The sequence below is a fragment of the Malaclemys terrapin genome, chromosome 7 (assembly GCF_027887155.1).
Source record: "Malaclemys terrapin pileata isolate rMalTer1 chromosome 7, rMalTer1.hap1, whole genome shotgun sequence".
In the NCBI taxonomy this organism is placed as follows: domain Eukaryota; kingdom Metazoa; phylum Chordata; order Testudines; family Emydidae; genus Malaclemys; species Malaclemys terrapin.
In genome coordinates, this window is record NC_071511.1 from 47990032 (window position 1) to 48011092 (window position 21061).

At 55.7% G+C, this 21061-nt stretch overlaps 1 protein-coding gene across 1 annotated transcript in view; it reads left to right on the forward strand.

Annotated features, from left to right (window-relative positions):
* The window catches only part of SEMA3G (semaphorin 3G), a 60691-nt gene extending 52224 nt beyond the window's left edge, over window positions 1-8467 (forward strand). Inside the window, exons 11-16 of the mRNA XM_054035407.1 lie at window positions 546-777; window positions 2008-2099; window positions 2743-2784; window positions 3794-4019; window positions 4658-4797; window positions 6660-8467. Of these exons, the coding sequence (XP_053891382.1) occupies window positions 546-777; window positions 2008-2099; window positions 2743-2784; window positions 3794-4019; window positions 4658-4797; window positions 6660-7118 (1191 nt within the window). The 3' untranslated portion in view covers window positions 7119-8467. The remainder of the gene's footprint in view (window positions 1-545; window positions 778-2007; window positions 2100-2742; window positions 2785-3793; window positions 4020-4657; window positions 4798-6659) is intronic.
* Window positions 8468-21061: the final 12594 nt, after the last annotated feature.

A 21061-nucleotide genomic window follows, 5' to 3' on the forward strand; every position in this document is an offset into this window, starting at 1 on the left:
TCAGGCCGGGCCCTGCAGCTGCGCTGCCCCAGGAGCTCACAGCCCCGCCGCCCAGAGCATTGCGCCGGTGGCAGAGCAAGTGAGCTGAGGCTGCGGGGGAGGGAGGACAGCAGGGGAGGGGCCAGGGGCAAGCCTCCCAGGCCAGGAGCTCAGGGGCCGGATGTGGCCCGTGGGCCATAGTTTGCCCACCCCTGGTCTATGACATGTTATACTGAATGGGAAAACAACCCTTCCTGGGGTCTCACCCCCCACACCGAGCTGGCCTGTGTCTGAGGTTGGACGGGGAGGAGGAGATAACACAGGGGAGCTAATGGGAATGAGCCTTCCACCTTGGCTGTTAACAGGATGGATCTGAGCTTGAGAAGGATGTAGAAACCCAGACAGCATCATGGAGTAGAGATTCCCAAGGCCATTGTTAAGGCTGAGCAGGTGGCTCACAAGCGCTGGGCTGGGGAGGCTGTAGGTGGGGGTCTCCTAGTGTCATGGCACAGGGGTGCAGAGCAGGAATGTCAGGCTGAAATGCTGTCTCTTTTGCCTCGTGCCAGTGTCCCAGTAAAACCACCAACCAGCCCAGCCGGCAGTACGGCTCCACCAAGGACTACCCCGACGAGGTCCTGCACTTCGCCCGTGCTCACCCCCTTATGTATAGACCCGTGTACCCATTGCACCGTCGGCCCATGCTGGTGAAGACCAACCTGCAGCACCGGCTGCGGCAGATCGTGGTGGACCGGGTGGACGCTGAAGACGGGCAGTATGACGTCATGTTTCTCGGGACAGGTGAGCTGGCGCCCACAGGAGAACCCCCAGGGCCTCAGCAAGGCCAGCCATTTCCTGCTAGATCTCCCTTTGGTCCCTTCCCTGGATCTCCACTTCTGGGCCATCCTCCCTGGTCAATTCAGCTGCAGCTCACAGAATAGACCAGCTGTCCCAGTTACAGGGTTAGCTGCATCTTTGACCCCTCTTCAGTCTTTCCCAAGTGCTCCCTTTCCAGTGACAGGCCCTATGCCCCCACTTCTCTCAGGCTGGAACCTCATGATCCCCCCCACTCTCATTCTGGACCCTCCAACATCAGCACCCTTGCTGACCAACCTTGGTGTCTCTGCAGGTCCAGCTGTCTTTGATACTCGTAATAGCTCTCCCTAAGGGAACTGTGACCAATTGGTGGATGCAGTGACTCTAAGCACCTTCTTCCAAACTTTTATTTTGGATCCATAGGAACATAGCATTCCCAAAGAAAAGGGTTAAAACAACAGAAGGCTTACATGCATACATCTGACTTAACCTTAGCATTTCTCTCAATGCTTGGCCAGGCTAGGGTTGCCAAGTTTGGTTGGATGGATTCCTGAAGGTTTCATCACATGACATAATTTTTAATTAAAGATCAATCTTTTAAGTCCTGGAGACTCCAGGACAATACTGGAGGGTTGGCAACCATAGGCCAGGCCCAGCTGCTCCCAGACACTCACTGCTTCTGGGGGCTGGTTTTCAGTCTGCTTCCCTGCAAATGCTGCCTCTATTCCCTGCCTCCCCTGAGCTTCAAGGAAGGTGTTTCTTTAAAACCGGGCAGGCCCCTGCTGTATTGATATTGATCTGAAAGACCTAAAGAATTAAAGGTGTTTATAAACTCTGTCATTGTCCAACATTAAAGCAGTAATAGGTGGGTTTGGGATTTATAGGAGAAAGGGGCTGCAGCCGTGCCTACTATGATTGTTTGTGTGAGTCATTGTCCAGCTGGCTGGGAGGGACCCCTTCCAACATCCTAGCAGGGAAAACCAGTGATCGCCTTCTGGTGAGTCCAGACCCTGACATTCGTGGTGCAGGACAGTTCTCTGGTGCTTGGCCCTGGATGCAAACTGATGGTGAAGAGCTTAGCCTTGTATGCAGGTTGTGTACAAAACAACAGGCGTGTCACAGCAGGAATTGTCTCCATCTGCCCCCACTGCCAGTGATGGCCAGGATGCCAAGGTGAAGGGCTTTTGTCAATGCTCTTGCTCTATTACCATCCAGATGCCGGCTCAGTACTGAAGGTCATAGCCCTTCAGAAAGGAAACTTTGCCGCAGCTGAAGAAGTCATTCTGGAGGAGCTGCAGGTTTTTAAGGTGCGATAAATGGCACATATGTGTGAATGATAGTGGTGTGCAGGCGTTTGTGCGTGTGTGTCTGAGTGTGCCACATATAGGAGTGTGTCTGTGCAATCAATGACACACACATAGTATGCATGTACAATCCATGCAAACTACGTTACCACCTGTGCTGACACGTGTGTGTGACAGTTTCATATGTGGCACCTGCTGCATGAGTAAGCCTGTGTGTGCGACTGTTGTATGTGCGGGGTGTGGCATAGTGCCTTCCGTTTGGGTAAGTGTGTGCACATGTGAGCTGTGTGTGTGACCGTCTCCAGTGCAGGCCATGGGCTGGGATCTCCTCTTACGCTGGCATAGATAAACGAACTCCGTGCTGGGCCAGTGGGGAAAGTGAGAGGAGAATCCAGTCTGATCTGGGTGGGCTTCTGGGGGAAAGGTGTGGGTCCATTCTTCTGGGAAGCTTTAGTTCTTGCTTGTGTGTGAGCCCTCGGGAAGCAGTAAATGCTATACATGATGATGGGGTGGTGCGGGGTGAGCAGGAAGCTGAATAAACCTATAAGGATTGAAGATGCCACAGACAGAATGTGGAGTTTTTGAAGGCGGGGGCGGGTCGTTTCTGTGCCATGTCCTAGCTGAGGGCTGTCTCTTCCTCCCCCAGGCTCCCACACCCATTACCGCCATGGAAATCTCTGTCAAACGAGTGAGTAGTGGCTTCTCGGTGGGACAAATGCAGGGCAGAACCCAGCCTGGCTAGCACGCACGCTCGACATAGATGGACACAAAGGGGCTGCGCAGGGAGCAGAGAGATGCTGGGGGCAGATGTGGGTGTGTGTACCAGTATTTAAACTCCAGGAAACCATAACAGTGTCCGGCTTGGACTAGACCGAGCAGGAAGCATCAGTGCATGAAGATTGGCAGATGCCTCATGGTTATGGCTGCAGCAGCTCTGGGGACCACAGTGTGAGAAGCACAGTGTTAAGCTATCCTGTCTATCGCAGCAGCCAGTGCAGGATGTCTCCACACAATGGGACTTCCGTCAGATACCTTGGAAGACCATTCCCCAGCTTAATGGAATCTCTCTTGATATTCATCCTAAAATGTTGGTTGCCACTCTTGCCACTTCCCTTCTAGTCCCGCTCTCTTTACCCACCCAGTGGAAATTCCTCTCCTTTGGGAGTGTTTATTTCTACCTGGAAACGAACTCTGGAGTTGATGAGCAGGGAGCATCATCCAGCCATGTGTTCTTTGATGGATCTGCCTGGCTGGTTACTAGCCTCCATACACAGCCCTGTTGATACGTTTCCATCCTGCCCTGCCCCCCCGCTGCTCCAGTCCTGCACCCCCATCCCAGAACTACACCAATGCACTTCCCTCCTTCTCTACAGCTTCCAGCCTCTGGCTCCCCACGCAGCTCTGTCAATGCCCTTGCAGCACCCCCCTAGTCTAGGCCTTGCTTTCCTGTGGCGCCTCAGTCTTTGTCTGTAATAACAAACCTTTCTGATCCGGTCCTGAACCCAAAGCAAGCAGAACAGCGCCAGTCTCCAGAGACTAGGCTTATATGGCCCCAGGCAGGCTTTGAACCCTGGCTCCTGCTGGGGAGGGGAGAGTGCTTTGCCCAGCCCCTATTTGCCATGGGATCATCCTGGAGATCTGGGCTCTAGGCAGAGCCCCCCTACTGTTTACCAGCCTGTTCCCATTTACTCCCACAGCAAATGCTCTACGTGGGCTCCCGTGTGGGGGTGGCCCAGGTGAAGCTGCACCAGTGCGAGACCTACGGCACAGCCTGTGCCGAGTGCTGCCTGGCCCGGGACCCATACTGCGCCTGGGACGGCATCTCCTGCACCAGGTACCAAGCGTCAAGCAAGCGCCGGTTCCGCCGCCAGGACATCCGGACCGGGAACCCTATGCACCAGTGTCTGGATCAGAACCTGACCGGTAAGGTGGCCCATGTGCTCCACCTGTGTCCCAGCCCACGTGTGGCTGAGAGGGGCCAGCTTCCCAGTGCCTGGGTGCAGATAGGCCTAGAGGGGCCAGCCGGTGGCTAGGCATCCAGGACTCTCCTGCCCACAGAGACGGTCCACTGGTGTCATGGCAATGCCTGGGCTGTCCTCCCATGTAGCTGGGATCCTGAGCAGAACAGCACCTTCCTCCAGGTGGTGTTTTTGCCCCAGCAAGCTTTCCATGTGTGCTGAGCAGGGAGGTCACTCATGCAGCACCCCAGCCCAGCTCAGACATGCTGCACCCGCATCCCGGTCAGAGGCACTGAGCGTGGGCTCTGTGGTCACAAATGAGGATTCTCTTAACCAGCTGTCCCTGTGATGTCGTGCCACATGGTGATGAGAGACAAGCCACCCCTGCCCACATAGCAAATCCAGCCAAACGTGCCCTGCCAGCACTGCATAGGGTTAGCGGGGTCTCTCCAGATGCTCTGGGCCCAAGACCAGAGGACCTTACCTGAGCGGAGTCAGGGCTGTCCCCTAAGGGTTGGGGTGGGTGGTGGCTGGCACTGGCTGCCCGCTCCATGGGGTGCACCACATCCATCGGGCACTGAGCCAACGTCTGTGTTTCAACAGTGGATGATTTCGACAGCGCCGAGGAGAAGGTGGTGTATGGGACGGAGCACAACAGCACCTTCCTGGAGTGTGTCCCCAAGTCGCCCCAGGCCACCATGCAGTGGTTCCTTCAGAGACCCCACGACGAGCGAAGGGATGAGGTGAGGCGTCCTTCCCCCCCCATGCCTCCCCCTCCCAGTCTGCCTCCTGTGCTGGAGCACCGCGCCCCCATGCCCAGCATGGTGCCCCTTACCCATTGCCAAAAGCTTCCAGTCCAATGAGCAGAGTCTTCCCTGCCCCTCTTCTTGGCCTCCCAGTCGATGAGCTGCCTCTTGCCTGGGGCTCCATGTGCCAGCAGCTGTTGTCTGCCTTCCGCGTTCTCTTACAGTCCGTGCTCGGGGCTGGGAGGCGCTGGAGCGTTGTTTGAGCAGGTTTCTACCATTCTCTACACTCTGAGCAGCTACTTGCTGTCTGACGAGGCAGCCTGCAGGGGCCTCCTCAGTGAATGTTAGATGAGCTCTGGGCCTGGGGCAGGACTTGCCTGATGCTGTGAGAGCAGGTAGAAGATGGCCCCATCAGCAGTGGATTGCAGGGGGTAGGAAGGAGCAGCCGTGCCCAAGGAAAGCAGATGCAGGCAGAGATGCAGGAAAGCTGGTTCCCTCAGCAGGGTAGCCCCATGGAGCTGGCACTGGGGAGCCGACATGGGCGGCAGGTATAATAGGCTGCCGTGGGACGCTGGGCTCGGGCTGCTCCAGCCAGGGCTCGGATCGGTCAGCCAGCTGGGGCTTCTCCGCCGGGGCTGGCCTGGAGCTCCTCTGGCAGTGGGGGAGGGGAGGCTCAGGGTTCCAGCTGGCCATGGGCTTCTCGGACCACGGGATGGGAGGTGGGGGGCTCAGGGCACCAGCTGCGGGGGACGGGGCCTCGTGTGGAAGGGACGGGGCCGTGGGGCTAGCCTTCCCGAAGGGGGGGGGTCCACTGTTCTCTGGGGACTCTCTCGACAAGCCACCCCAAGCAGGGTTTTCTGGCTCCGATTGCCTCCACTGGTGACAGTGGCCGGGATATTTTGCAGGCACCCCTTGCTCTGTGTGAGGAGGTGCACACAGCCCCCGGGGCCAGATCATCCTGGGGCTGCCCCGCTGACACATTTGGCCCCTGCTGTCTGATGATCAGCCGCATCTGGTTCGCTCCAGGCCAGCCGAGGCTCTCGCTCTGCTTCCCCACTGACTTGCATCCCTGAGTTCTTCCCACGTGTGCTCCCTATCCGCTCCCTCCACCTGCCTAGCTCTCCTGCTGGACGTTCCTGAAAGACACTCACCAGGGAGGCGGGATCTCTCTGCCCCAGCTCCCGCTGCAGCTGGCCAGCCAGTGGAAACCTGCCAGCACTGCTGTAATGGAGGAGGGAAGGGTGGGAGGCTGCTTAGAGTGCAAGGCTGGGGGGAATGTCTGGAAGCCATAGAAGCCATCAGATTCCCTTTGACTGGGGGCAGGGCACCAGGGGACCTGTGGTCAGAGCCGGCATGGCGGGAAATGGGATATGGGATCATGAAGGCCAGGAGTTGGAGCTGGCGAGGTGGGATATGGGATCACGTGGCTCGGTGGTCAGAGCCGGCATAACGGGAGGTAGGATATGGGATTATGTGGCTTGGTGGTCAGAGCCAGCGAGGTGGGAGGTAGGATATGGGATTACAGGGCTTGGTGGGAGGTAGGATATGGGATCACATGGCTCGGCAGTCAGAGTCGGCATGGTGGGAGGTAGGATATGGGATTATGTGGCTTGGTGGGAGGTAGGATATGGGATCACATGGCTCGGCGGTCAGAGCCGGCATAGCGGGAAGTAGGATATGGGATTACGTGGCTTGGTGGTCAGAGCCAGCGAGGTGGGAGGTAGGATATGGGATCAAGTGGCTCGGTGTTTGGAGCTGGCATTGCGGGAGGTATGATATAGAATCACGTGGCTTCATGGTCAGAGCCAGCCCAGCAGTCCCTATGTTCCCACGTTTGATTGCCATGTGGTTGCTTGCAGGTGAAGACGGACGAGCGGATCCTGAAGACGGAGCAGGGGCTGCTGTTCCGGAGGCTGTATCGCCCGGACGCCGGCACCTATTACTGCAAGAGCCTGGAGCATGGCTTCGCCCAGACCGTCACCAAGGTCACGCTGGAGGTGATCGAGAGCCAGCAGTTGGAGCACATCTTCCAGCGGGATCACGAGGACGAGTCCCCTCGCCCACCCTGCCTGGTGCCGGAGCCCCGCCTGCCGCCGGGGCACAGGGCCTGGTTCAAGGACATCATGCACCTGATCGGCTACGCCAACCTGCACCAGGTGGAGGAGTACTGTGAGCGGGTGTGGTGCGGCGACCGGCAGCGCCGCAAGGCCAAGCCCCCCAAGAGCAAAAACGCACTTAGCGGCATGGATGCCGGCAAGAAAGGGAGGGCCAAGCTGCACGAGAGGAACCGGATGCCCAGGCAGGCCATGGCCACATAGAGACCGAAGGGAGGGGGGTGTACATGAGGGGGGAGATGGGAGAGAGGAGGGACCATCCTGGAACAAACCCCTCCCTGAAAGGGACAATCCACCCAGCTAGGAACAGTGTCCATGCTGCCTTAACAATAGGACCTGCCAAGCCAGGAGCTGTCTCGCCACATGGCTGAGTCTGGAGACATTCACCGTTGGAGGCACGGGGCAATTCTTGGAGACGGCTCGGGGAGCTCCCCCGTCCCACCGGAGCATCCATTTCCCACCCCATCCCAGCATCTCTCCTAGTTGGGGATGTCTTGTTTCCGGCCAGGCTGTAGGTGCCTTGAACGATCACGGTGGGGCTCTCCACAACCCTCAGTGCAGCCCCGGAAGGGCGTGATGTTCCGTAGGAGCCTGGCAGCTTGAGGGGTGATGGAGAGGCTGGTAAGCAGGAGCTGGCTACGTCCCTGATGGGAGAGAAGGAAAAGACCACCACACCCACAGCACTGGGATGTCTTGGTGGATTCGGTGTGGAGCTGGGATAGCCAGGTTGAGTGCCCCGGAGAGAAGAGCTAATTCCTATACACCCAGCTGGGGCCACAACCAGCTGTTCAGTAGGATACCATCTGCCTCCTCTGGCCATCTCCCACGGCACTGTGGGAGTCAGAGGAGGAGGAGTGAGTCTCATCAGAGCTTCGGCCCAGTTATGGACAGAACTGTCACCGGGGTGGAATTGAACGTTATTTGCCTCCCACAGGAACCCTGCTGTCTCCCCCCACCCTGGCACGGGGCAGCAGTCACAAAGGGGGCCCAGCTAGTCACTTTACATGTGGCCTCAATCAGGCTCTGTCAGGAATGCCCTTGGTTACAGAACACACCTCAACATTCACCTGGCCATGGACTCCCCCTATTGCTTGGTGTCACGGCAACGTTCACCCAGCTGCTCCCCCGCCCGCCCAGCATCGTGGCAACGTTCACCCGGCCACGGACTCCCCTGCCCGCTCGGCGTTGTGGCAGGGTTTACTTGTCCACGAATTCCCCCACCCGCTCAGCGTTGTGGCAGGGTTCACCTGTCTGCGGACTCCCCCGTCCGCTTGGCGTCGTGGCAGGGTTCACCTATCTGCAGACTCCCCCACCCGCTCAGCGTCGTGGCAGGGTTTACCCATTCGAGGAACGCTGCAGCATTCACCCACCTACAGCACATTAAGGAATGAGGGTGTCTTCACTGAGCCAGTGACCTAGAGCTGAAAGGCTCCGTCTCTCCCTGCAGATCCCCGAACTAGGCGATCCCCTCTGCAGACCCGTGATCCACTGACTGCTGGTGAAATCCATCAGTTTTCTGAACAAATAAACCAGCCCATTGCTGTGGAAGTGCAGACGGGGAGTCACTTGCCTCTTTGCGTCCATTGAGTGGGGATGGCTGTGGTGCTGAACGTTGTCTTGGTGAGCGATGCCTGAAATTAATGTTTGCTTCCAAAATGCAGTTCCAGCTGTGAAACTGAAGCTGGTGGAGTTTTTCCAACTCCTGCTAGAGCAATGCATATTTCCAGTGACTAGGCAGCAAAAGTCTAAGTGTCAGGATTTGATCCTCTTATGTATTTATTGATTTATTAGGGGCTTTCCCCCCTAGGAGTAGTCCTTTAGAGCTCTCTGTAGTCTCCTCCCAAATCAGACTGCTTGACCTCAAACCCATCACAGATACAGCCTCAAAGAGAGAGAGTGCCAGCGTAATGGCTGATCGGTATTGTAACGATCTGGCTAGTACAGATCGCTAGCTGCCTTTTGCTAGCTGGGAATCATAGGATCAGATCTCTGATGCAGCTGGGAATCCACTCAACCTGACCTGGCCACTTCAAGAGACCACCAGGAAGCCAGTTGTAGCAACCTGATTTTCCACTTGGCCCTGGTGTCAGTTAGAGCAACCTAGGGGATGCTCTGATTTACACCCTCTGACAAACCTTTCAGAGGGACTGTCGGCCAGCCAAGAATAGCCAGAGCGCAGTAGCGCTTCAGCCACATGCCTACACTGGGGAGGGGTGGCATAAGAACTGGCTATGCTGGCTTTACACCACCTGTGAATGCCCCTTTGCCAGGCCAGACACAATAGGTATGAGAACAGAAGAGACTCTGTCTTGAATTGTATGTCATAGGCCCTATATAGCTGAGTGCTAATGGAGATTCTCCAAGAGCGCAATGGCAGGGGAGTCTAAAGCATGAAAAAACTGTTCCCAAAGCCAAGCTGTGCTGCAGCGGGATAGCAGTGCAGCCCTGCCATGACATGAGTTTGTGGCTGCGCTGAGAACTGAGTCACCAGAGGAAATGCACTCTTGCCCTGTTTTCTAAGGCCAGGTCATGCATCCTTCCTGCCAGCACCTAGGACCTTCCTCGATGGGCGCTGGTAGGGGAGTCACTGGTGTACGCACTGCCCAGGGTGCCTGAGCAAGGAAGGGCATCCTGATCTGGCCTGGGGCATCCATTGGCCTGCCCCATTGCCCAGAACAGCCGTGTAGTGGAGTGTTGCTCATTCTCTGCTATGCCGTGCACCAACCACCTCCCCCATACCCTTGGCTTCTGGGTTATTGTGCCCTCCTTGGGGTCCCTCCAGGGCGTGGGGCTCTGTGTTAGCTTGCCCTGGCTGGGCAGCTGTGGGGAAGGGAAGCCTTTATGCTATCTAGCTGAATGGTGTTGTCTGCCTCTCCTGTCCCAAGGCTAACGCTCTCCAACCATGCAGAGAGGCCGCGCTCTAGCCCTGCTTTGAGGGCTTCCATAAGTGTAAACTATTTGCTTTACCCAAGGTGACCTGGGAGAGTGGGAGTGGGGAAAAAGCCAAGTGCTGGTGCTGGTCAGACTGGTTCCTGGTTAAACACAGCAAGCCAGCTGCCGGGGGGTCTGATTTGCACGTTATAAAGCACCAGTGCCACAGAGGAAAATGTGAGCAGCTGGGGTGGAGGATGGGCAATGCAAGTTCCACGGAGTGAGGGCTGGATTCTCCTGTCTGTTACACCAAGCTAGCCCTGCTGCGCTGTAGAGGTTGGACTCTAGCACTGGGAGTCCTAGTGCCCGCTCTGCCACTGACTCATTGCATGACCTCAGGGGAGTCATTCCTGGAGCTGCTCTGGGCCTCAGTTTCCCCATCTGTAAAAGGAGACTGACCTACCACCCCAGATGATTGCTGGGCTGAATTCCTTCAGGTGCTTAGACATACTAGGGTGGGAAAACCCTATACAAACACAACCAAAGGAGAACCCTGCTCCAGAAAGCTTCCAATCAAAGTCAAGTGCATGTAAAACCAACCAATCAGCAGCACCAATTCTCAGCTATATATAGGCTAACTCCCCCTCCCCTCCATTACCATAACCCCACCCAGGGGCAGGGATTATTTTATAAATAGCTTCTCCTCCATTATGGCTGGAGGGACAGGCTGGTTGTGATGAGGAAGGCAGCCTTGGCCCAGGTAAGCCCACACAAAGGAAGGGAGTTGGGAGCAGACAAGAAGGGTGTTGACCAGTCAGGGAGCAGGCATGCTTCTGCCATTGACCTTGCACTCCCCAGCCTCGAAAGCAAGGGGAAGGAAAAGGGGGTAAGGAAACCAGGTGAAACCTTTATCTAGGGAAATGCAAGCCTTCTCGTCCCCCAAGTGTAAAATTTATTAGTAGTATAATTAATCTAGGCACATAACAGCTGTCACTGTGGCCCTTTGGACTTAGATGGTAACAGACCCCTGCCATTGAGCTAAGGGAGACTCTCTGTTAGCAGTGTGGGGCCTCATTCTGTCCAGGGCCGGCTCTAGGATTTTTGCAGCCCAAAGCAAAAACAATTTTGGCCACCCCCCCACATTCTTTAATTACCCCACCCCCAGTCCCGCCTCAACTCCGCCCCCTTCCCCAAATCCCCAGCCCTGCCTCCTCCTCCCCCCAGGCTCTCAAGCCTAGGAGGGAGGGAGGGGGAGAAGTGGTGCCCGCGCTACGGCCACTTGGAGTCTCCCCGCTCCCAGGTTTGAGAGCCTGGGAGGGAGGGCGAGTAGCGGCGCACGAATCAGCTGTTTCGCGTGCCGTGGCAGCAGCAGCGGAGGTGAGCTAGGGCGGCCGGGGCACATTTTTAGGGGCGGCATTCTGATGCCAGCCATGCCACCCCTAAAAATGTGCCGCCCCAAACACCAGCTTGTTTTGCTGGTGCCTAGAGCTGGCCCTGATTCTGTCCCCAAGAGGGCACCTGGTGACTGAACTGGTTTTCAGCCAGGCTCAGAAATCTGCAGGGACCCAGGCATTCCCTACAGCAGTGGTCCCCGAACTGTGGGGCATGTCCCCCTAGGGGGCATGAAGGAATGTCCGGGGGGGTGCGGCAGGTCTCAAGCCAGCCCCCACGGGGAGGGAGCGTCCCCCCCAGCCTCCGTTCTGCCCCCAGCTCCACTCCTGGCCATTGGCCCCACTCCTGGCTGCATCGCGGCTGCTGGCGTCTCTCAGCCCCCAGCTGTGGTTCCGCTCCTGACCCCAGTCGTGTCCCCCCCCCCCCCCCCCCCAGCCGTGACGCTGTTCCCGGACCAGGTGTGTGGGTGGGTACAGACACATTTCATTACTGTTCCTGCAGCGAGGGCTGGAGGATAGATCTTGCCCATTGTCTCCTACTCATCCCGTTTCCCGAGAGCTGTGATGTCCATAGCTGGCCTGTGGGTGCAGCTCAGGATGGGAAGTGGCTGGGGAGTGTGTGGGCACCAGTTCCGTAGCTTCCCCTTTCCTGTTTGTTAGCTCCTTCCCTCCCCTGCACCTGCACCTGAACACAAGGAGAGAAACTGACCCTGCTCCTGCTCCTCATGAGTGAAATCCTAACTGCAACGGCTGCCACTTCCTGCCTCACATGCCAACCTCCTCGAATGCCTCCCAAAGGCTCCATATGCCATGTATAGCTGACCTTTGGAACTCACTGCTACAGGAGGTCATCAGAGTCAAGGGGTGGCATTTCCAAAGGGCCCGGGCGATTCATACTTACTGATAACACTTGGAGCTGTGCAATTTAAGCTGAGAAGCATGATCAAAGTTTATGCTTCTGGGCAGAGGAAAGGCTAGGAAAGGGTGCCACCCATGGCAGGGTGCATTGCAAAGAGAGTGCTCTCATGTCCCTTCCCCTGGTGCACTGGAAGAGCCAGAGTGCAGGACTGCAGGGCAATTCCTGGCATCCCCATCAAAGGACGTAGTTTTCAGGTGACTGTCAGCAGCATGAGGCCACTGTCCGATCACTGGGGCCCAGCTCCCCCGTGTTCCATATCTGAGCTGATGCTGCAGCTTCCTCCAGCTCAAATAGGCAGGAAATTCCACTGTGAGTTTCGTTAGCAGGGACAGGCTGCAGGGCTGGGAGCCAGAACCAGAGGAAATCTGACTCCCACTGTCCATCTCTCCTGCCCTGTCCCATGTGATATCCCCCCTGCCACCTTCGCTCTCCTTTCTCATTCTTTCTTCTAGGGTTACCATATTTAAGGTTTTAAAAAAAGAGGACACTCCACGGGGCCCTGGCCCTGCCCCGCCCCTTCCCCCAAAGTCCCCGCCCCAACTCCGGCCCTTCCCCAAAGTCCCCGCCCCAACTCTGCCCCCTCCCCTGAGCGCCCCGTATTCCCCCTCCTCCCTCCCAGCCACGCGAACAGCTGCCCGAGTGCTACTGGCTTCACGGTTTGCCGAGCAGACCTCCAGACCCGCTGCGCTCCCAGCCGGGTGCTTCCCCGGCACAGCCGGAGCCCGGAAGGGGAAGCGCCCAGCCGGGGGCGCAGGTCTGGGGGCTGCCCAGCAAACCGTGAAGCCGGTAGCGCTCGGACAGCTCGGCTCTTCAGCTGCACAGAGCTGAGGTGTCTGGGGGGAGCAGCAGCAGCCACCACCGCAGCAGGGGATCCGCCTGCAGCTCGCAGCCTGATAAGCAGGGGACTGGGGCACGGATGCCGGCATTTTCCCAGACACGTTCGGCTTTTTGGCAATTCCCCCCGGATGGGGATTTGAGGACCAAAAAGCCGGACATGTCTGGGAAAATCCGGACATATGGTAACCCTATTTCTGCCAACTCACCCTTCTCCTCCCTCCTTGCCCATTCCCCAGCTGCTGCTTGTATGTATCCGCATTGCACAATATTGTGTTGTGTGTGGCGAGCTCCCAGTTGGTGGCCTCCAGCTTCCCATTAGAGCATCAGCTGAAATGCCCGGTCGCAAATTCCCTGGGGGTCTGCCATGATGCTGAAGTTGTGTTAAAATCTCCTCCTGGCACTGTCTCGTCTCTGCGGCTGGGACCCTACAAGGAGAATGCGCACTCTGGCTTCACGTTAGCCCTTGAGCTCCCCCTTAGAAATGGCTCCCACCCCTCGCTCCCTTCCAGGCAGAGTTGCTGAGACTGGGCCATGCCTTGCTGTTGGTTTCACCTCTTGCCTGGCCCTTGTGCCCTGAGTCAGATGGGCTGGCAGGGAAAGATGGTCCCTGCTTGCAGAACGCTTACATGCGCCCGCCCAACCGCGACGCGGCTGCTGCCCCGAGCTGGTGGCTGCCGAGCTGATAGGACAGTGAGGGAACCCTCAGCTCCAGGTGGGGGTGAGGAACTGTTACTCCCTCTGCTCAGGGGATAGCTCCTAGCACCGCCAGGCAGGGGCGAGGCCCAGGGCCCACTGCCATTCACGCTCCAGCTGGCCACGATGCACTGGAATGAGGCAGGGTGTCTGTGGGCCGTTCGGCATTGCATTCTTGGACACTAGGCCTGACACCCCAAAGGGAAGCTGATCCAGGTCTGTGTCTGTATTTTACAGCCAGGAGCAGCTCCGAGCCCATTGTCTCCCAGATGTTTCCTGCACCCCTTGCATACAGATACGCTACCCACTTGGGCTCAGCCCCACGGTCCATATTCCAGCCCTGCAGGGGGTGCGGGTGGGTGGGCTTGGCTGCGGAATGTGCCCATGCTGTTTTTGGAAGCAAAGGCGCCCACGAGTGCTGTCACTAGCAGATCAGAGGGAGGCAGAGAGGCTGGGCAAGGGGGCAATGGTTAAAACTTTCCCAAGCTCGTGGCTGTAGAGGAGGAATCAGAGCCAGGGCAGGGCTGAGCAGAGAGAAGCTGAAGGGGGAGATGGGAGGGAAATTCAACACATTTCCTCTGCTCGCTTGCATGTCACCCTCTGCTCCAGACAAGGACTGGCTGTCCAAGGGAACCTCTGGAATAGAGGTGCCCGTGGCAATTCAATGGGTTCTGGGGGCTCAGCGGTTTGTGGGGGCTCAGCAGCCTGCGGTGCCCTGTCCCAGCCCTAGGCCAGGTAGTAATTCCCAGCCTGGAAGCCGTGACCCCCATGAAAGCCCTGGTCAGTTAGCTGGCGTCACCAATCTTCTCCCCCCTCACATTCCTCTGGTTGACTGCCGCAGCTTCGCTCAGGCCTCGTCCATGGAGCCAGGACCCGCCGCAAAGGATTCTGGGGGATTGGTCACCCCGTGTCTGAATGCAGCAAGGTGAGGGAGGCCAGCCCCCGTTCCCTTGCTCAGGGACTTGTTGGCAAAGCAGGCATTGAGAGCTTTGCAGCTCAACGGCCCCGGCAGCTGGGCGCCCAGCTCCACCCCAGGAAGCCAGGTGAGGTGCAGCTGCCTGGAGCTGTTTCTCCAGTCCCCAGGCAGAGGGGAAATCAGTTCTGTGGCAGCCAGCAGCAGCTCCTTTTCCACAGGGCCAGCATGATCTCACTCGCTGAGTAATCTCCCCAAGGCGGATAAGGATCTCACTCCTTCCTGCAGCCCCTGACCCCACACAATAGTGTGAACCACAGGCCCTGCTGGGAAGGGCTTTGTTAAAAGAGAGGGAGAGGAAAGGAATCACATGCCAAAGTCTGGGCTGGGCTGAGCCTAAACCAACCAGGGGCTGGCGATAAACCCCAGCCAGTCGGGGTGGGCGTCTGCAAGCCGCTGCCACGCAGGGCAGCACAATGGGGAATTGTTCCCTGTTTGCTGAGGTTTCCTCGCCCCAGGATGCAGGAGGATCCTTCTAAGGCTGGAACAAAACTGCACGTGCAGCGCCGGGAGGGGTGGTTCTTCTTTGGCAGCTGTCCTTTCATGTTTGTCGGGGAGAGAGGAAGCGATCATTGGCCTGGGGTGGCCTGGCACACAGACCAAAGCCTCATTCTCCCCTGGGTAATGCTAAACAACCGATCTTTGCCATATCGCCTCCCTCGAAATGTACAAAGCCTCTGCTGTGTGCTGCTCCGGGGGTGGAGAGCTAGCTCAGCTAGCTAAGCAGGGATTCCCTTTGTTCCAGGGGGTCCCTGGGTGGCAGGGAGCCAACGTAATAGTCCATCTGAGGATGCCTTGGTCTAGGCGGCAGGGCTGGGTTGCCTCTGTGCTCTGGCTATGGTCGGCTGCTGGAATGGTGCCTTGGGGGCCGTGGCTGTAGTGTTCACGTTTATAATGGGGGACCGGATCAGACGAGATCTCAGCTGGTGCTAGCCTCTCAGTCCAGCCACCCCTGCTTCCCCATCCCATGCTGTGCTCGGCACCGGTGGAGGCAGCTCAGTGGTCGGTCCATAGAGCAGCATCCTCCACTCCAATGTGGGGGCCCAAGAAGTGACTCTCTGGACTGGGTTCAAGGAGGAATCCCAATGTCTCCAAGGTTCACGACTTTTCAGACCTTGGGCTCTGCTTCTGAGCCATCTTACAAAGAGAAGCCTCAACTGGGCAGTTTGATCTGGCCTTCCCGAAAGATCCAGGCGGTTCCAGCCCACTCATACTGCAGTGTTAGCTCTTTGGGGTCTGCAGATGTTCTGGGCCAATGGCTCTCCCCAGTTACAGCTGCTGACACTGGTGGAGTTGTGGAGGTGTAACAGAGGGCAGGACTTGGTCTGTGATGGCCCTGGATCGCAGGGCTAAGTCCATGCCCACTGCATCACATGGCAGTCACGTTGTTTTCATCTCATCCTTTCCAAGTGTGCATGTCCCACTCCAAGCAGAGGGCCAGTCTGGGCACCTCTTTGCCAGAGAAATGCTGACGCTTGGAGAAGGCTCCGGGAAGAACAACAACAACAAAAAAATCAGGGATATTGAATGGACTGATTTACAAGGAAAGGTGGGAGTGAAATACGTGTCGCTTGGCTAAGAGTTGACTACAGAGGGGGCGGAAATGATGCCAGTCTACAAATGTTTGATGAGTGTAAACAACAAGGAGCAGAAAAAGTTATTTAAGGTGGGTCCAGGGCATAACTGGGACCAATGGAGAAAAACAAAACCCAGTCTGAACCCCTCAGGCACTAGAGGGTTACTATCACATTGCTATCTGGTGGCGTCTAAGCAAGGGAGCAATTTCTTCACCAAGCAAGAATGCTATTGCAGAGCCTACCTGCTACACAGGAACGGACTCGCTGACAACGCTCCCTGTTGTCAGGTCATGGAAAATTTCTTCTGAAAGAGGGAGAATAAGGGGGAATGCTTCAGCCCCTTCTCAAAGGCCTTCGGAGGCAGTGGGATGACACCCAGTGGTGTCATTGGGCGTTGGATCGGGCCCTACGTCTTCTCTTGGAGCTTCAGTGGTTTTTTCTGGCATTGCAATCTATGACTCTTTCTCTTTTGTGACACTAGGAGGAAATTGCGGTAGATGCTCAGAACACAGTACCCCCCACGGGGATGTATTGGGCTGGGGTGCAGTCTCTCTAGGGAAGGGCTGACCACCCCCTTGCTTGGAACATTTCAAAGTAGGCTCAAAGTACTACTCGTATCACAGAGTTTAAAGCCAGAAGGGGCCACTAGATCCTCTGGTCCAAATTCTCAACCCAAATGAAACATTAATTTGATGTCAATCAAAATATTTCACCTGACCCAAAACTAAACTTTTTCATTTGGCCAAAAAAATCCAATTTGTTTTTTGTTTGTATGAGGTCGGCCCAAAATTATGACTTTTTTTTCCCCCCATTTTGGCCACAAAACTGAAAAACTAGGCCCATCAACAACACTATCTAAAGGGCTTTACCAGGTGTTATTTCCATGGGGCAAAGCAAACACAACCAAGGAGCTCCTGGCAATCTCCCTGCTAATAAAGCGAGCACCAGGCAAACATGGGGAAAATGCCACCCAGGGGCTTGTTTGCTTGAGCTTTAATTAAGCTGAGTGAGGCTAATGCAGCCTAGGGGGGAAGTTAGAGGAAAGAATTGCTGGTGTCTATCTGACTGCCTAGCCCTGCCTGCCAGGGGATCTGCCCACAGCAAGCTACATCCCTCCTTTAGCAGCTAAACCTCCCTCCCTCCCAGTGTTGTGTGGTGTTGGGGAAGCACTAGGGAGTGCAGTGCAGGGAGGAATGAGGGGTTTCTGGGTGCCCAGAGGCAGAGCCAGACTGGGTCCTGCCTTCCCACTCTACCCCTCTTCTCTCTGCTGCTAAGGCCTGAGCTCAGTGAACTGGGGATCAGGCCCCAACTCCCAGCACCTCCTGCAGTGGGAACCCAGCAGAGCAGGGAGGGTCCGCGGTGCTGCTCCAGTACTGGGCAGCGCTGGCAGCTGAGTGGGGGCCCTCCAGCCTAGCAGGGAGTCTCCTTTCGCCCAAGCAGAAGCAGCAGCCCGTGGCTTTAGAGCGGATGGGTCTGAGCCCCCGTGTACTTGGAACGCTGGCAGAGAGAGAAGGGAGTGAGTGAGAGAGAGGCCCCTGCTAGAGCAGCAGCCAGGGCAGCATGAGCCTGTCGGGATTAGCTTGGTTCCCATTCCCAGCAAAGCTGGTGAATGGCCATCTCCAGCCAAGGCCTGGTTGTGTTGAGTAGCCCAGCCTGCTCCACACAGCCGTGGGATGGTTTCATTCCAGTGGGTGTGACTCACCTGGCAGCCAGCAGCTTAAGGGATACTTTCCCCCCAGCTTATTCATTGGCCAGCTCAGGACAACACCGAGGAATGCAGCATCTTAGCCCCCTGTCATGGCCGCTATCAGGGTTCCCTCCCTACTTGACCCACATGAAAGACCCCCTAAACTTATTTCTACCAGGTTAAAAACTTCCCCAAGGCACAAATTCTTCCTTGTCCTTGGATGGTATTGCTGCCACTACCAAGTGAGTTAGACAAAGATTCAGGAAAAGGACCACTTAGAGTTCCTGTTTCCCCAAAATATCCCCCCAAGACCCTTCACCCCCTTTCCTGGGGAGGCTTGAGAATAATATACCAACCAAATAGGTAAACAAGGTGAGCACAGACCAGACCCTTGGGTTTTTAGGACACTAAAAACCAATCCAATTCTTAAAAGCAGAACTTTATTATAAAGAAAAAAAAGTAAAAGAAGCACCTCTGTAAAATCAGGATGGAAGGTAATTTTACAGGGTAATAAGATTTAAACACAGAGAATTCCCCTCTAGGCAAAACTTCAAAGTTACAAAAAAACCAGGAATAAACCTCCCTCTTAGCATAGGGAAAATTCACAAGCTAAACAAAAGATAATCTAACAAATTTCCTTGTTATTACTTACAATTTTTGTAATCTTGGATGCTTATTTCAGGTAGGGTTTTAGGAGATGGTTTTTCCTGCTCTGGTCCCTCTCTGTCCCCGAGAGAACAACAAAGAGCACAAAACAAAACCTCCCCCCACAGATTTGAAAGTATCTTCTCCCCTTATTGGTCCTTTTGGTCAGGTGCCAACCAGGTTATTTGAGCTCCTTAACCCCTTGCAGGTAAAGGAGGGATTTTATGCTCCCTTTAGCTGTATGTTTGACAGCCGCAATCCTGCAGTCAGAGCTGTACAGGTGGACTCGTCACCCACAATAACAACAATGGCCTTGGATGCAGCCTCCACACTTTCTGTATTCCTACTTCCTGGGCCCCATGGCTGGGACTGAAGGCCTCTGGAAAGACACTAGGCATGGGCAGGGAGCATTCCTAGCCTGGTTAGCAGGAGGGAGGTGTGAGGGGGTGGCGGTAGCCAGGAGAGCTGAGCACGGCCTATGCAATGAAAACACCTCTGGACACACTGGTTTGATGGGCTGTCCCTGGAGAGGAAGGGGAGGGCTTTCTCTTCCAGCTGCTACCAGTGAACTTACCAAGTGGGATTCCTCCAGATGGCCCAGATCTTCCCTTGCTGGTCCTGGCTTATTAGCAAGGGGCTGAAGGGGAGGGCAGTGGAGCACTCCCCCCACATGCTAATGTAATAAACAGACAATTTATCATTGTGACAGCTCCTGTCCTAACAGAGCCCTTGGGTTTCTGAGCACTGTGAGTAGTACACAGGAAAGGCTTGTGGGTGGGTTTCCCACAGCATAAGCAGCAAGTTGGAAAGAACATAGGCTGTGCTATACTAGAGCGCTGTATGAGCGGCCAATGCCAGCTGCTACAGGAGGTGCAAATCCCCCATTATGCCTCTGATTGTGTGGGATTAGGTTGTGGGGAGTGCATTTGCTTCCTGACCCCAGCTGATCATCAGCTTGTGCCCCGAAGCATGAGGATAGCTAGCAAAGGGTAGTGCTCCTGTGTTTACTGCTGGGGTTACCAATGTGTTGCCTTCCTGAGAAAGAGTTCAAATCACTCAGAGATTCCCTCCCCCCTTTGGTGATGGTGATAATTTAGCAGCATGTAAAGAAAGGTGTGTGTGAGGGAGATTGGCATGGGGAACAGGAGAATATGCAAAAGCCATGCAGAAATCCTAATGGTTTCTCCCTTCTCTGGCTGTCTGGGGAGGACTTTCTTGCAACAAGCTGAGCAGGCCTATCTGTGTGAAGGAGCAGGGTGGAATAGTGGTAAGCTAGAGCCACCATACATGGCAGTGCTGTGATGTATTCATTAATGCACTAGCTTTTCTCTCCCTAGACCTGGGTAAGGCCGTTAGTGGCATGAGTTCAATGGGCTGGGCTGGGCTGAGTCCACAGCAGCGTTTTTTCCATATCACGGAACCAAGGGCAGTTTCTCCTTAAGAGAAGCTTGGGACTAGGATAGCTGGGGGACTACAGGTTGGGATGGAGGGGCATTGGCAGAGCTGTGTGTGGAGCCCAGGATTGGAATAGCAGGGGGCTGCAGGCTGGCATTGAAAGCACTGGCAGAGTTGGCATGCATGCAATCTTCCCTAGCACCTGCTTGCACTCCCCTGATCCGCCACTGCCAGCACTTTCAGACTTGCATGAAACTGATTGAAATTGACTTATCCTAGAGCCACAGTGAAAACACAGCCTGAAGAAACCAGGAGCCACAGGGTTTGCCAGAAACCTTAGCCCTGTAACCAGAGACTCTGGGCATAGCAGGAGGCAGCTCTCGGAGCCAGTCTGGTCACAGAATGGGACTCTCCAGGTGCTGCCTGCCTGCTGCATTGGCTCCTGTGCCGAGCTGTTGCCCACCTTTGAGCACAACTCTTGTAAAGCTCCCCCTAGCTTTTGGCTTCTCAGTCACTCCAGAGTCTCCTCTGGGTTTGTCTCGAGCAACTGCTCGAGTGCAAGACTTGCTGTCCCGCCAGCAGCTGCTACTCCCACAGCAGGCTTCTTCCAGCTTACTTTGAAAGAGAAATCCTTTTAAACTAGGTTTCAGAGTAGCAGCCGTGTTAGTCTGTATCCGCAAAAAGAAGAACAGGAGTACTTGTGGCACCTTAGAGACTAACAAATTTATTAGAGCATAAGCTTTCGTGGACTAAGTGGGCTGTAGTCCACGAAAGCTTATGCTCTAATAAATTTGTTAGTCTAAGGTGCCACAAGTACTCCTGTTCTTCCTTTTAAACTATTCGCTCCAAGGTCTGTGCTGGTGATGGGCTACTTCTGCAACAAGAGTGAAAAGGCCATTTCCCCAAGATGTGCAATAAGCGCGCGGGCCTGACCTTTGTCCTAGTTGTACAACGCTTGTGTTCACAGTCCCCTAGTGTTGTACGATGGGTGTGCTCAGGGTCCCCGGTTTTGTACAATAAGTGTGCTCAGGGTCCCTTGGTGTTGTATGGCCAGTGTGCTCAGGGCTTTAGGGGGCTGATAGCAATAGCAGGCCTTTAAATTGTCCCTATGGTGATGGTGCCATCGTGTGGTCGTTTGAAAGATGGATGCTTTCTTACA